General features: G+C 39.9%; 2 protein-coding genes across 2 annotated transcripts; both read left to right on the top strand.

Moving 5' to 3' along the window:
* Nucleotides 1-8,442: 8,442 nt before the first annotated feature.
* Act57B (Actin 57B) lies at nucleotides 8,443-10,845 on the top strand. The gene is made up of 2 exons (XM_017073515.4): nucleotides 8,443-8,555; nucleotides 9,253-10,845. The coding sequence occupies exons 1-2, from the start codon at nucleotides 8,516-8,518 to the stop codon at nucleotides 10,341-10,343; spliced, it is 1,131 nt and encodes a 376-aa protein (XP_016929004.1). The 5' UTR covers nucleotides 8,443-8,515; the 3' UTR covers nucleotides 10,344-10,845.
* A 3,854-nt stretch (nucleotides 10,846-14,699) lies between these two features.
* On the top strand, nucleotides 14,700-15,994 carry LOC108008884 (uncharacterized). The gene is made up of 2 exons (XM_017072788.4): nucleotides 14,700-14,860; nucleotides 15,478-15,994. Exons 1-2 carry the CDS (start codon nucleotides 14,797-14,799, stop codon nucleotides 15,603-15,605), a joined length of 192 nt encoding a protein of 63 aa, XP_016928277.3. The 5' UTR covers nucleotides 14,700-14,796; the 3' UTR covers nucleotides 15,606-15,994.

The raw sequence follows: 15,994 nt of genomic DNA, 5'->3' as shown, positions 1-15,994 counted from the left end.
AATTAAAATGCTTATGTTAATTTAATTTACTCCCATTTTTCGTTGTTTTTAAAAAGGATATACAAAAATTATTATCACGTACCCTTATAGCACAATAAATATAACACGTTTTTATATAAAATGTCTTTAATTTTCAGGAAGGGGTTCATTTAGCAGGGGAGCCAATCAGGGGGTAACCCGAGGGGACAACAGCCATCAATAACCCAACTTGTCGGGCCAATTATGAGTGCTTATCTGCCCCACTAATCGCCCGTTCAAGGCTACTTAATGACTTGATTAATAAGAAAATCGGGAGACATTGAGCAGAAAATGCTGACAAGCAGTAATTAAATGCAATTAAAAAGGACTAAATGCAGAGCAAACAAAGGACTCATAAGTGGAGGGGGCTGAAACAGGTGCAGTAGCCGCAGTTGAACTTAATAAAGTAACGAATAAAATTATAATTGATTAACGCCGCGGGCAATTAAAATGCAAGCATGTTGCCCACGCCAGGTGGTAACTACCTGTATAAATCCCGAATGTTAGTTTCAGGACCTGTAACTACTGTACAGCTTACATGAAAAGAAAAGCATATCCCACATGAGCGTCACAATTCGCTCAAAGGACCTCGGCGCAATGATAATTGCCAGCAATTACATCAGGCCGCTTATCACACGCACCACATCTAGCCGGAAAATCTCACCCATATGCATATGAAGCGCAAAGCACGGGAATAAAACACTGCGTTTACAGTGAAATCGTCGAGGGAAATGGAAATGGTGGCCACTTAGCAGTAGCGTTTAGGGCCAGGGCCAGTTTAATGACAATCACCGATATAACGTTTTTTCTGCCAAGTCCAAGTATGTCATGCTATTAAATAAAAATGATTTCACAAAAATTGAGTATCCCCAATTGAAAACTTATCTAACTATTATAAACCGAAAGCCGCAAGAAACAAAAAATTAAATATTATAAATTATGACGAAAAGTAAATTGGTGCAGATACCTAAAAACGTAAAAGGGCCTTGCGGACCTATTTCACTTTCTAAAATGAGATAAGGCCGCGAAAAAATTAAATTTCTTTTCCCAGCGTTTAATAACGCAATTTTAAAGGTCCTTGTTTATTTTGAAAGTAACCTAAGGCATCCCATGAAAATACTTCTTGGGCCTTATTCACGAGGTCTTATTTTCATCCACCACTTAAACAGTCTTAAATAAAGAAGTATAAGTACAGGTTGTACTAAAAGTCCATACTCCATAAGTCTTTACCTTTTGCCCACTGTAGGTAGCGATATGTTTAGTACAGCTAGTCTAATCTATCGATTCGTGTCTTCGCTAATGCAGAACGCCACCTGGGCGGCCTATAGTGACACTAGGGGATGGCGTCCTAGCTACAGATTTCAAAAATGGTGTACGAGGCGAATATATATACATATATTCGAATTAAGAATATTTTAAATTGGTTATTTGTTATTTTATAAATATAAATAGTAAGTGTATAAAAGTAATAAAATGTTCACCAGGTTTTAAAATGCAAATAATTTAAAGAATATACATCTTACATTTTACAAATGAGTGGCGTCACTACTTGGACGGAAAATAGCGATTCTGCAAAATTAGCCGTAAAGGTGGCGCCTGAAGGTTATCAAGGTCCTTCACCGTTAAATTTCAAATTATTAGGTCCTTCAAAAAAAATTCAAAAATATTTAATATTATTTGTTTATAAAAGATTCCATGGCTTCATTAAGATCATCTGTCACATTGTAAATCGACTGAGTGGAAAACCGCATCCGGTACATTGCACTTCCACCCCCACTTCTATGAAAAACTAATATACATTTATAGATTACTCACTGATTGAGTGATAGTCACATTGAGAGATGGCCAAGTGTTTTCCGATGGGGAGAAGAGCCTAAGATAGAGATCGGGAGGCGAATGAATCATATAGAATCTAGATGGTCGGAGGAATACCAAAAATACCCCATTTCTGGGGCGAGTAGGTGCCAAGTACTCGCCATATAAGGCATAAATGCCAGCCGAGGAATCACATGTGTGCCGCCCTCCTCAAGAATGGCACTTTTGGGGGACCACAAAGTACTCGGGCGGATTCGGAGGCAAAGGCGAAGGCGGTGAAGAACCAAAAATACATTACAAATGAAATAAAACTGTGATGCACGCCAAGTGCAAGACAAAGTCCAACTGAATTGAACTTGAATAAAGAGTGCATTATGCACACAGGCACTCTGCCTGTGACGACTGAAGAAGTCGAATTAAAATTTTTAAATGCTTTTGCGAGGGTTCGGTTCTGTTTTTGGAGCAGACAAGCGACAAGTGTTCCACGGCAACCGAAAAACCGAGAGGGGGGAGCTCTATAAATAGGATTTGTCAAAAACCACCGAGCCCAAGTCCGAGTGGATTCCACATAGATGGTCGCACCGATCATGACGATTGTGCTGCTAATGAAGATGCTTTCCCGTGGCCATGAGTGGTCCGTGCGGAAGCTGAATGGCCATGGGGCAGCCAAAAAAAAAAAAACCATAGATCTCTCTTCCAATTTCTCTGTATCCGCATATCTCTACATATACTTTAATTAAAAACACATCTCACTCACACCGACCTACGAATATCTTCGATCCATCCCGAGATATATCGCATATTGACGACATACAGCTGATCGCGCCCGTTTGGTCGATGATGAAAGCGTTGGCGCTATTCCTCTGTTGCTCTTTTTCATCCTCTAATTTTCTACATTTTTTCAATATATATAAATTTTTTGTTTTTCCTATGCGCTTGCTGCTTCTATTTCGTGTATATATAAAATAACAACGTTAAAAATAAATCCATACAAACGAAATGAAACCAGCGGCCAGAACTGAAATTATTGAACAACATATTCCCCGTTTATGATTGTTGTTGCTGCTGCGAGTGTGCGAGTGTGCGAGTGTGCGGGTGTGCCGATATGGGGGTGTTGGTGTGCTGCAAACCGAACAGAAATCAGTTTTTGAGCAGACCATAAATGTCCGCGTCACTTTTGGTTGTTGTTGCGCTCCTCCCTCATATAGGTAATAGCCGGCGATATATGCAATTGATTCGGGTGACCCAAGAAATTCTGCCGATAAAAACAAAGTGGCATTGGAAATTACCTGAAGTTCCATTCCCCAATACCAAGAGTTCAAAAATATTTTCTATTTTAAAATATATTATTACCTTTGTCAATCTATTTACAATGAGGTTCTATAATCACACATATAATTACAGGTCTTTTATTTTGGGAATGCAACCTCATTTGACCGGTAAAACCCAATTGGCATTGGAAATTGCAAAAAAGTTTCATTTCCCAGTACCAAGAGTTCAAAAATCTTTTCTATTTTAAGATATATTATTACCTTTGTCAATCTATTTACAATGGGGTTCTATAATCACACTTATAATTACATGTCTTTTTTTTTGGGAATGCAACCCTTATATGACCATCGATTTTTTAGGAACAAGACCTTCTCCCTCCTAACAAATTAGTTAAATGTATATTAACTTTTAGTTTTTGAGAAATATAAAAAATATTGGAATTATATATATTAAACATAAGCCTCGATATATCTCAGTAAAAGAGTTACCTAATTTAAGGAATAAAGTATACAACAAAAATTGGGTAGAATCTCATGCAAATGGATCAAGGTCTTAACGCATTTTATGAACAACTTTCCAAAATTATAAAGGGTACGCTCATCTGAAGGTCTTTACTATCAATTATAAAGTTATTGTCAATAACTGTTGTTTTTTTTTTGGTGTATTAACTTTTTAAATAATGTATCTTTAAAGAAAGTCAGTGGTCCACCCCACTTTCTTATAGACATTCTTAAGGAGAACATATACACGGTTTGCCTCTATCTTAGCCTCTGCGCTCTGTTCTTGAATATTTCTGTTTGCCCTGGAGGCGTACAGTGCGGCAGACAGAGACTAGGCAGATATATAACCGACCTATAGATTTGAGAAACAATACTCGATGGAGCGCATATCCGAAAGTATTTCGGTCTGGCCAGTGGACAAAGATATATGCGGATTTGGCATAGAATATGTGGGTCTTGCTATATGTGCAGATACAATTTGCCACTTGTCTGCCTTCGTTTTGACCGATTGCAGGCAGCACGTGAATGACTAAATATTAAGTTATGGCTGCGATAGACTAAGGAAATGTTTCGGATGAAATACGATAGGATTCGCCCATTGGCCATGGAAAATTCCATCTCCAGGCAATCCTAAAGTTTCCCATGTGTGTATCCATTGTGGGCCACTAAAAATAAACCTCGCCTGCACTCCAAGCCCTAACAAAACGGGAAATCTTTGCTTTTCCCCATTAACACAAATTAATGCATTCCAGAAATCACAATCTGAATCGAAATGGTGTGTTTATATGCGTTTGCCTGACCTGATTTTAAGCCAACGAAAAGGGGAGGGGGTTTTCGAGGGGACAGCCAAGTGGCAGATGAGTTTGTGGCAGCTGGACAGTGGTCAATACTAGAGCTGCTAATGCGCTAAATAAATCACCGGTCATCGATTGTGATGATTAGGGCTATTAAGGGATTGTGGTTAACCCTTCACATTCATGCCCCTTTGTGTTTTGCCCCCTCTGTGTTTGGGTGCGTCTGCGAAAATCCAATAAATCCCGAAATGCATGTGGCAAACTAATTTGAAATTAATTCACACAGAAATCAAGGGAAATATTCAGCCACCCCCGCAATTGCCCAGCCTCTTTGATCAACTCTGTCAATTGCCAAATTGGCAACTTAATAAAAATTCCAACGAAATTCATGGGAATCCAAGGCATTTTAAACGAGCGAAATGGGGGTGGTCCTCGGTCCTCGGGCCATGGACCACTTTTCACAGCAGCCCGGTGAACCCAGTATATATCCTTTATCCACAGCTCTATAGCCATGTAGCGGCTTGTTGCCTTGGCTTTGGGCGTAACCCCAGACCCATCCGCGCCTTTCATCCTCATCGCCATCGTCTGTGTGCATTCCGCTTGGGCTGTCAAATGCGCATCGCGACTCTGTATCCCTCCTGAATCTGAATCCGAAACCAAAACTGAGTTCCAATCCTCATCAGCCATCCCCATCTTCATCATCATGCGACTGGTGGTGGCCACTTTTTGTCACCCATCCTTTGACGGCTCAATTGCAATTTGTTTTCGTTGATTCCCAGCCATCGACCTCGACTCAGTGTGTTTATTTAGGCCCGTGGGTTTGGGTTGGTGGGGATGGTCCGCCCTGGATTTTTGGCATTGGATAATTCACAAATGAATCCCTTTAGTGTTGGCAATTGGCGCACGTGCACTAAAACAACAAGGTGGAATCGCTGCCAGGATACGTGTTCATTATTAAAATTCCTTGGAACTGCCACTACTGGTGACACCATGGCCCTCCTATTTTTTCTACGCTCCAGCGAGTGCACATTTCCCTGGGTTTTATTAAATTTTGATTTAGCCATTTATATAATCTATTTGCAATTGGCTTTATTTTCGTTATTTTAATGGACAGCGACAAAGTTTGGCTTTGCCATTTGACTGCCGATGCCTTGAGGGTCCTCCCCAAAGGATGTGGTGGTTGGTGGGATAAATGGTCACACAGTGACAGTCGTGACATATAATTTTAATTAACTCTGAATTAACAGTTGAGTTGTTTCACGTGACTTAAACTAAGAGTAACAGACTTCAAATGAACTGGGGAATGTGTGTCAGCAGTCATTTTACAAGCATACACTTTCCATTTTAGTCTGAATTCCAGTAGGTATATTAAAAACTTAAGCAAATATATTATTTACATCACATTTAAAAGAAAATCCAAAAACTAACTGCTATAAAAATTATTAAAAATTTAATTATATCAGTTAAATTATTGTCCTTACGAAAGCCCAGATTAAAAAAAACCATTTTTTGTAAGTAAAAAAAACTATTATAAGATATACAAAAAATGGGTAAAACTTTGTTAGAATATAAAATGATGAAAAGTACTATTTCAAAACCATTCCCGATTTCTGTTACAAAAACTAAAAAACTTTTGGTCAGGTATTATTATAAAAAAAACTTATTTTAAAATTGTATTTTGCTCATATAATTTCATTTTTTACATTACAAAGAAAATTTTTGAGACTACAATTTTCGTACAAGAAAAAGCTTGCTCATAAAAACATAACTATATTACATTTTGAAAAATGGCATTAATATGAAGTCGATTAAAAATAAAAAATAGTATTTTCAGGAAATTAAGTTTGTTTTACATTTAAGTACAGTTTTTGTGATACAAATTTTTTTTCTATCAATTAACTAAATTTAAAATTTTTAACCAACAGTTTCTATTTGATTGAAAAATCTAGAGCCTTAGATAAAGAATGTTCAACGTTAAATAGTTGTTAATGGTTTTATATTTATATACACAGGAACAAAAATAATAGAAGATCAGCTTAAGTTTCAATAATATCAATAAATTCATATAAAAAATTCAACCATTTTTATAGAATTCAAATTATTAATTTTCGTTTTTGTAGTAAAAATATTTGAAACTGATGTAAAAAAAGTATTTCGGTTCTGAAACAAACTGTGAACCCATCTAAAAAGCTTTTGTATTTATTGGGCTTGAAAATTACCATTTCCACATTCCCTTATAAGAGAGAGATTTTTATTCCACTTTGTTTATAAAAATTATTAAAACGCCCTAGTGAAAAATTGAATCTTTCCAGTTGCATATTATTCCAGGTCTTCGTCGAAACTCTAAATTTCTCTATTTAACAAACCGAACCAATTGTTCAAAACTATTTTTTGACTTAAATTAAAATATTGGTCGATTAAAAAACAATCAAAAAAAATGTACTTAACTGTCATGTGTGTATTTGTATGCACCCGATTAAAATGTACTTAGAAGTCGCTATTAAGGGTGATTTTTGTTTAGTTATATAATTTTCAAAATATATATCATCAAAAGTCAGGTAATTAGTATATGAAAATATGCCCTACTTTTTCTCTGGCAACTCTGGAGAAATACCTTGCCTATTGTCACCTTGCCTATATTTAGAATTGTCTAAAAATAATTCGAAAATAATCCAATTCTATTGATAAAGATTTTTTGGCAATTTAGGTTTTAGGGATTAGTCATCCCTCTCCATAGTCTCGGGCTCCATCTTATAGGTATTATATATCTAAGTGTATATATCTATGCGAAAATACAATTTTATAGTACAGAGGAAGAGAATGAATATGCATGGGGCCTATGCTACAATTTAGCGACATCTAAATCCATTTGTTTTTCCATGTAGTATAGCAACCGAACCGCACTACATATACTTCTGTGCCTTTGTATTTTGGTATAGAAAGAATTGGGAAAAATTCGTATACGTATGCTCTCTATAGAGAGTGAGGAGGATCCATAGAAACGATTGGCCTCACCGGATTGTGCCATAAAACGTAAACATGCCCCACTTAGTTGCAGTCCAAAAATAGACTGCACCAAACCTAATTTAAATGGGAACCCTGCAAAGCCGGCATGTAACGGTTAAGCAAATCCTATCCTATATAGCATAACCCCCTCAAGCCCCACAAACGTTTCTGTTTCAGCCCCTTTTTTTTGTAAATAAACAATTAGTTTAATTAATGCTCATTACAAGGGGCGTGGGCAGATCTTGCGAGAGAGCGCAATGAGAAATATGACCAAAAATAGAAACGATAGGCATGAAGGTGCAAAGGCTGGGAAATTATAGAGATGCGATTTGAATACGGGTCTATATGTGTGTACATATCGAAAATAGAAAATGAATTTATTACGACATGAGAAAAACACGAAAGTTATGAAAACAACGAGGAATACGAGAAAATAGAAGCCAACAACAAAGCGAATATCCCCCCCTCAACCAAGCGATCCGAGCGATACGACCCAAAAATCCAAACCGAACCGAACCGCTATGGCAGATATAGCCGATATGGCAGAGATATAGTGGGAGAACGAGAGAGTGAGCGTTGCCGAGAGAGAGCGAGTGTGCTGGAGGCGCCTCCTTGCCTTATACGGCACTTTTTGACTGGGGGCCACCGATCACCGAGCAGTTGGCTCCCCAGCCGATCGTACCCGATCCCAACCGATACGATCTCCACGCTCGATCATGCCGAACTATACTATACTATAATGTACCATACTCTATACCGCGCTATGCATCTTTCTCACTCGCGCGCCTTATGTTTTCCAAAGATCCCCCTATGCTGAAGGATCTATTTTTAGTCGGATCGGCCGGTGGGCAGCATTATCGCATCCACCGAGCATATTCGTTTGCTGAGTATTTGTTCGTGGATCTGTGGGGCGAGGGGCGTAGCGGGGGCGGAGGCGGCGGGGGGCATGGCAGAGGCGCTTCTTGGACGAGATGGCATTTCGGCGGCGGTATAAAATCCGAGTACCAACGCGGCGATACTTTAGTCAGTCAGTTGTGTTCCAAGCCGTACACACCGTAACTCTTGATTTAATTCACCCGTGGTGCCGTAAAACAAACAAACAAAAACAAAATGTGTGACGATGAAGTTGCTGCTCTGGTCGTTGACAATGGTGCGTATTCCCCATCAAACGGATTATCTCCTTGGCTTTTGCTAAAAAAAAATGACAAAGGACAAAACAGCGAAAGGATATTCCCTGCAACTAGTGCTAAAGTGATCGCAAAGTGAAAGATACTTTCGAGTTGTGAAAGACTCATTCATCCTTCGGGTTACAAATTCCAAATTTCTCACAGAAATTATACGAAAAGAGTTCAATTTTTTCATGCTTTAATTAAAAATATTATTAAATATTAATATTTCAATTCGATTCTCTAATTAAATGGTATCTTGAATCTAATTTAAATATAATTAAAAAACCAAAATACTTCCTAGTAAAAATATAGAGAATTTTTTTTGTTAGACAAAAAATATTGTTAAAAGAGAAGGCTAAAATATTATATTATTTTGCAAACATTTGTTTCTAAAACACACCATAAATTTTTTGTTCAGAGATAGTTTTTCTTGATATCTTGATATTAAAGAGATATACAATTTCGGAAATCGTATTTCCGCATGTAGTCCCCCAAAAGATCACACATTTCTTGAGAGATTTTTTCTCTCTGCCCCGGATTTTTCCAGTATTCAAAACTTAGACCCCAGAAATGAAATTTCCTCGCTGTCCGTTAGAGCGAATGTCAGTTGCCCTCCGCAAACCCAGTCCATTTTGATCGCCGACTAATGGATCCCCACCCGCTTGTGTTATCCTTCAGGCTCCGGCATGTGCAAGGCCGGTTTCGCCGGTGATGACGCACCCCGTGCCGTCTTCCCCTCCATCGTCGGTCGTCCACGCCACCAGGGTGTGATGGTCGGTATGGGCCAGAAGGACTCGTATGTCGGCGATGAGGCCCAGTCCAAGCGTGGTATCCTCACCCTGAAGTACCCCATCGAGCACGGCATCATCACCAACTGGGATGATATGGAGAAGATCTGGCACCACACCTTCTACAACGAGCTGCGCGTTGCCCCCGAGGAGCACCCCGTCCTGCTGACCGAGGCTCCCCTGAACCCCAAGGCTAACCGCGAGAAGATGACCCAGATCATGTTTGAGACCTTCAACTCGCCCGCCATGTACGTCGCCATCCAGGCCGTGCTCTCCCTGTACGCTTCCGGTCGTACCACCGGTATCGTTCTGGACTCCGGTGATGGTGTCTCCCACACCGTCCCCATCTATGAGGGTTATGCTCTGCCCCATGCCATCCTCCGTCTGGATCTGGCTGGTCGCGATTTGACCGACTACCTGATGAAGATCCTGACCGAGCGCGGTTACTCTTTCACCACCACCGCTGAGCGTGAAATCGTTCGTGACATCAAGGAGAAGTTGTGCTATGTTGCCCTGGACTTCGAGCAGGAGATGGCCACCGCCGCCGCCTCCACCTCCCTGGAGAAGTCGTACGAGCTTCCCGACGGACAGGTGATCACCATCGGCAACGAGCGTTTCCGTTGCCCCGAGTCCCTGTTCCAGCCTTCCTTCCTGGGAATGGAATCCTGCGGCATCCACGAGACCGTCTACAACTCCATCATGAAGTGCGATGTGGATATCCGTAAGGACCTGTACGCTAACATCGTCATGTCCGGTGGCACCACCATGTACCCCGGTATTGCCGATCGTATGCAGAAGGAGATCACCTCCCTGGCCCCATCCACCATCAAGATCAAGATCATCGCTCCCCCAGAGCGCAAGTACTCCGTCTGGATCGGTGGCTCCATCCTGGCCTCCCTGTCCACCTTCCAGCAGATGTGGATCTCCAAGGAGGAGTACGACGAGTCCGGCCCCGGCATCGTCCACCGCAAGTGCTTCTAAGCAGTTGCTCTCCACTAGCACCACCACCACCCGGCGGTGTCATCCGTCTCCACCTTCTGCTTACCTGGTTCTGCTTCTTGTGGTTCTGGTTGTGTGGTGGGGGGCAGCGGGTGCTCCGCCGACAAAAACAAACAACACCACCATCCATCCACTTGTTTTTGAATTGTCATTATTTACCAACGTGTCATCCTTGGTTCAAGAATACTCTTATCTACTGACTGAACACAACACCATCAATCAAAATGAATTATCAATCTAATGCCACGGACCGCGATCCCCATCCACTTGTTAATCGCTTGCGGCTTTCCTTAAATGTTGATCACCATTTGATTGTTTTACGAATGAATTAACACCCTCATGTATTTTGTATAGAACCTAACAACGTCCCCCAGTAGAGCGGATGGGGTCTATTGACTACGAAATGTAAAATAATCTCATGATTGTAATATTAATTAAAACAATTTATAATTATTTATAAATAAAAACGATTTTTTAGATTTAATTTTTTCTAAAAATATGGATATTTTGGAAAAAATTTGGCAAGGGGTGGGTTGGGGATAGCATATAGTATCCAGGTGGGAAAGAGCTTTACTGAAAAGTTTTCCAACAGCTTTCCATTGATCATCATCAGAGGGTATATATATTATAAGCTATATTCCTTGGCAGAGCTTTTCCACTTCCAGGGGCGTTTCATATTACCCGCATACCACCTCAAAAGCTTTTTGGGAATGCCAAAAATATTCCCCAAATATTTCTTGTGTATGCGGAGATTTCGAAAAGATTCTGATATTTTTAGACGCATTCCAAAGTGGGAGAAGAAAGCTGAATGTTTTGTTTATGTCTGGGGGGAAATACGATAGGTCTTTTTGGGGCAGGAGATGACGCAAGACGGATGATCAAAGGCGGCAACGAAAACAAATTGCCAATGTCAATATGTGTTGCTCAGCCCTCACTCGACTGATTACCAGAAATGCAATTCATTCTGGGAAAAAAAGATGAAATATGTACTCGGACCATGCCAGAGACAAATGTTCTCGCCGGGATTGCCAAGACAATTAGTCAAGATGGCGTTGGGCCGTTTAATTAGAACTCGATCTGCATTATGAATGAAATTTGTATTCGCGGTCGTCGCCTGTCGCCGTCCCTGTTGCAGTTGCATTTTTAGTTGCAGCCACGTACAAATGGGTAATTAATGGGCCCAAATCGCTGGCACTTGGCCAAAAAGGGGCGACAGATGCTAATGAGTTGCATAGTGAGATGTGCAAAAATGGGCGCAACTTGCTCCGACCGGAATTCACTTTCTCAAGCGAATCACTTTACGCCGCGATGCACAACAACAAACACGGAATTCACGGACTCACAATCAAATCCGGGATTCAGAACGGGAATGGGAAGTTACCAACCCCCGACTTGGGCTTAACCCACTAATCAATTTGCACAAAAACAAAAATAAACACGCACACAATGTCGACGTCGTCTCGTCATAATGCAATTTTCAGTTCTTAATTTCCATACAAATTCGATTTAAAATTCATAATAAAGAGCGCAAATATATTTTGGAATCGAATAAGGCACATAAGTACCTACCTTCTACCATATAGGCGGTTCGAGTCTGACTTGAAGTATGCCGCACAAAACGACCCATATGGTCAATTAGTATTACTGCTCTAACAATGAGGGCATCAAGTTCTTCAAGGCGCTTCCATATACCCGTTTTATATGGAGACATCGCACACACCCCAAAGCACACACATTGTTTTCACTTCAATTATTATCGATGAAGCTGCAAAGCCACCAAAAATCCGAATATAATACAATCCAAACTTGTGCCCAGCGAAGCGTAAAGTGTTGGAAGCTCTGAGACTTCAAAAACGTTTCTTGAAAAGCGAATCCTTGGTTCAGTAAATGCACAGGGAAAAATGTATGTCGATTTGCAAAATATTAAATCATAATATACAGGCTTTTAAAATATGGTTTGCTAGGTCTATAAGTATAGAAATTTAAATTTGAGTACTGATCCACTAAAATAAAAATGTATTAAATAATTTAAACTTTTATATATATTTGTTTTAATTTTATGATGACAAGAACCTAAATTCTAATTATAATTGCATTACCAAAAAATATTTTACAAAAATTAAATGGTGTAATGATACAAATTTTAAAATAATCTATATTTTTAAAAAAATACATGCCTAACAAATATCTTTTTATTAAGCTTTACATATATTGCTTATAACTTATTAGGTGATGCATTTCCTTGACAGTTTTTCATAACATTTCACTGCATTCTGTAAATCTAAAGTTAACAAAGTTATTTGAACTCGTCTGATTACATTAACATTCTGAGCACAAACAAAAATCCTTAGTTTTATGCCAATTAATTCCGCTTTCAAGGGGAAACGCGAACGATTTAAAATCTGCATTGGGCACGGCAATTTAATTTGATTGATTTAAATTTTTTCCATTTCCACTGCGATTCACAACACCCTTTTCCCCGCCTGACTGACTGAAAATATAAATCGCGGGGATAATGAAAAGCGTCACATTTGATTGCATTTTTTGTGTGAAATTGGGCTGACAATGTTCGCTTTCGCTGACCAAATAAAAATAAAGAAGAAAAAAGCCATCGGAGGAGGCTCACACAGCACACTCATACAGATAGAGAAAAGGGGTGATGGTGATGCATTCACGTGGTTAACATACATATATGTACACATATATTGGGGGTGATTGCCGTTTACGAACAGGCAAAAGGGTGCAGCCCATTGGAACACGGGGCCAGAGACAGAGGAACAGGAACAGGAACAGGACCTTTGGCCAGGAACTGAAAGAGGACCTCGACGACGAGGCCGTGTAAACGTGTTAGGGCAGAACAAAAAACACAAAACAAAAATCTGCACTTTACGCAATTTATGTGCAAATTTTTCAATGACTTTAAAGCGATGCAGGGGGGCTGATTGAGTGACTGAGTGACAAGGGGGATGGACCAACCGGCCAGTCATTATAATCGCTCGCTAATTGACTCTAATAGACTTGGTTCCATTTGGGGGATGGTTGTAGACCCACTCCCGAACTCCCCAAACCCAAACTTAATGTTTTAAACCCTCCAAAGGCAAATTACTTTTGAAAACCTTTTCGAAACGGTTATAATCTCAAGTACTTTGGCAGTTTCCAAAGCGTTGGCTTAGCTAGATCTTTGGCTTAAGAAACACTTTAGCCAGGATAGCCTTATTATTATGTTTCACACATAGCCATTAGAAAATTGCCCACAAATTAGCACAAATAATGCGAGCATTTGAGCAATTTGAATAAGCTGCCGCATTTCAAACTCTGAACAACCCACACACACTCGCGCTGTTTATCCCCTCAACCTTTCACCTTTCACCTTTTCACATGTCCTAAGTCCGCTCACACTCACACACGTGAATAGGTCCTGGTAATTATGCGCCTGATTTAACTCTACTTTTGCCCACACAAATGACAATTTCACACTGCTTTGTTGTCCGACTGGCCCTTTCTCTCCCAGATATTTCTGTGTTATTTCAAGTGCCGCGCACTTGAATTCTCGGTCATGTCCTTGAAACTGTTCATGCAGAAAGCGGAAAAAAAAAATATAAAAACCAAAATCCTCAGCAGGACAAAGCTGCAAAAAAAATGGCTTCTCTCATCGAAAATATGAGTTCATGAATGTTGACGGCGATCAAACAAAGGACTTTCGGGGCAGGCCACGCCTTAAAGGACCTCCTCCTTTTTTTTGCTTATTTTGTATTTGCCCAGTGCCGAGGAAATGGCCAAGGAAATTCGCATTTATTATAATCGCGCGGGGAAATGCGAAGAGTGCAAAGAAAATTGCTGCCAATTTCCCGCCATAGAAGAATCGAAGATGAAATTAATTTGCGCAGAGCGCGCAGGCGAGTGCTGCTGCTCAAACTTTGCAATTTGCGGCGCGTTTCCGTTTCCGGTGGGTTTTTTTTTTTGCGTGAATGGGGCACAGACAGACGGGAAGACTTGGAGGAAGATGCCGGATAGAAATGAAGGATGGCTGCTTCGTTGGTAAGGAGAGCTCCAATTGTCATCCATTCCGTTTGATGTGCACATAACAATTTTATTTCCATTTTGCTCTTCACTCGCCACTTTTTATTTGTTATATTGCTGCCCGAAACGATTAGCAGCCACTTAGAGCAGTTAAGAGCCTCATTGAGTTTATTAAATCAGGCGTAATAATTGGCACACACACACAATGAACTGCGCACCAGGAGAAAAGGGACATCGGCAGTGAGGAGAATAGACAGCGAGGAATCAAAGTATCGAACGTCGATATCGATTCCCAGATTCCCAGGCAGGCACTGCCCGCCCCGTCAGATCTCGTTTCCAGTCACACAAAAAACACTTTTCGTTTCAATAGGGAAAATAAAAATTTTGAAAGGAATAAATTTCAGGCACCTTCAGCATGGCGGACATGGAGGAATACGGCCTTCCAATGGCGAAAATAACCTTTATATCCGACGAGCTGGGTGAGTCTATAATGATTATACCATTTTTGTACTTCGGATAAGGTCTTAACTTTATGTTCGCTAAGTGGTTTTTTAAAGTAGGCCTACTGTGTTAATTAGTACATAATAATCGAATTTAATATTGGTCAGCACACCTATACTAATGTTCGTCATGAATTTTAGAAATTTGAAGTTAATAGCGATTTATATTTAATTTAAGACAATTTTTTTACAATTAGTAAGGGAACCCCTTTTTATAATTTATAGAAAAAATTCACAATAACTTGTAAAATACAGGATAAATAATTGAATGTATAATATTCCCAACATTAAGTTAAAACACATGGTGTTAAGTGGAAACAGGTGCCTTGGTATATATATATAAAAAGTTGACTCAACATTTTTTAAAGTTCTATAGAGTTTATAATAATCCTAAGACTCTGGAAAATTCATAGTTTTAGATCGAAATATAGAATAGATCGTAATATTGTATTATTGAACTAAAGAATCTTAAGAATAAATTAAAATAATTGAAAATTCAATAATATCCAAGTATTGACCTCATTAAACACGACAATTTGTAAGAAAAACACAATATTTACATTCTTCTGAAGCAAATATTTCCCCTATACCTTCAGAAAGGACTCACCTGGCCCGCGTACCACAAGTCCTGCGGCAGTTGGAGGACATCCGGGAGCCGGAGGACGAAATGCTCCTGGCTGATGGCAGCCGGCTGAGGAGGAAACCATTTTCGGAGGACTACTAGAAATCAACGAAATTTTCACGTCACAAAACCTAACGAGCGACACCTGCCAAAGGAGCCAAGGTGTTGGCCTGGCAATTAATGACTGGCTCAACTTCTCACATTCACATTTACATTCACGTGCTCGAGCCGGGCAAACAAAGCCATCCTGGAAAAAGCTAAGGGCGACAACAGCAACACGCAACAACAGCAACACCAACCGGGCTCTAAAACACACAAACAAATTGTGACAAAGTTGCGGAAATTTAATTAAAATCAAATAGAACCCACTGAGCGAAAGGGGTAGCGAATTGTCAGTCAGGTGTGACCCGATATAGTTTCTAACACGCTCCCACCTTTTTGCTGAATGTCGCTAGTTTTCCGCGTCGTTTAATAAACAAAATGTAAACAAA

Source organism: Drosophila suzukii, chromosome 2R (genome assembly GCF_043229965.1).
Source record: "Drosophila suzukii chromosome 2R, CBGP_Dsuzu_IsoJpt1.0, whole genome shotgun sequence".
Lineage (NCBI taxonomy): Eukaryota > Metazoa > Arthropoda > Insecta > Diptera > Drosophilidae > Drosophila > Drosophila suzukii.
The sequence above is the reverse complement of the archived record's forward strand: the minus strand, read 5'-3'. Positions and strand labels throughout refer to the sequence as shown.

Bases quoted from the DNA above. Each gene is read 5' to 3' on its own strand.
- Act57B (XM_017073515.4), top strand. From the start codon at position 8,516: ATGTGTGACGATGAAGTTGCTGCTCTGGTCGTTGACAATG. The intron at 8,556-9,252 runs GTGCGTATTCCC...GTTATCCTTCAG, and splicing joins TGCTCTGGTCGTTGACAATG to GCTCCGGCATGTGCAAGGCC.
- LOC108008884 (XM_017072788.4), top strand. From the start codon at position 14,797: ATGGCGGACATGGAGGAATACGGCCTTCCAATGGCGAAAATAACCTTT. The intron at 14,861-15,477 runs GTGAGTCTATAA...CTATACCTTCAG, and splicing joins CTTTATATCCGACGAGCTGG to AAAGGACTCACCTGGCCCGC.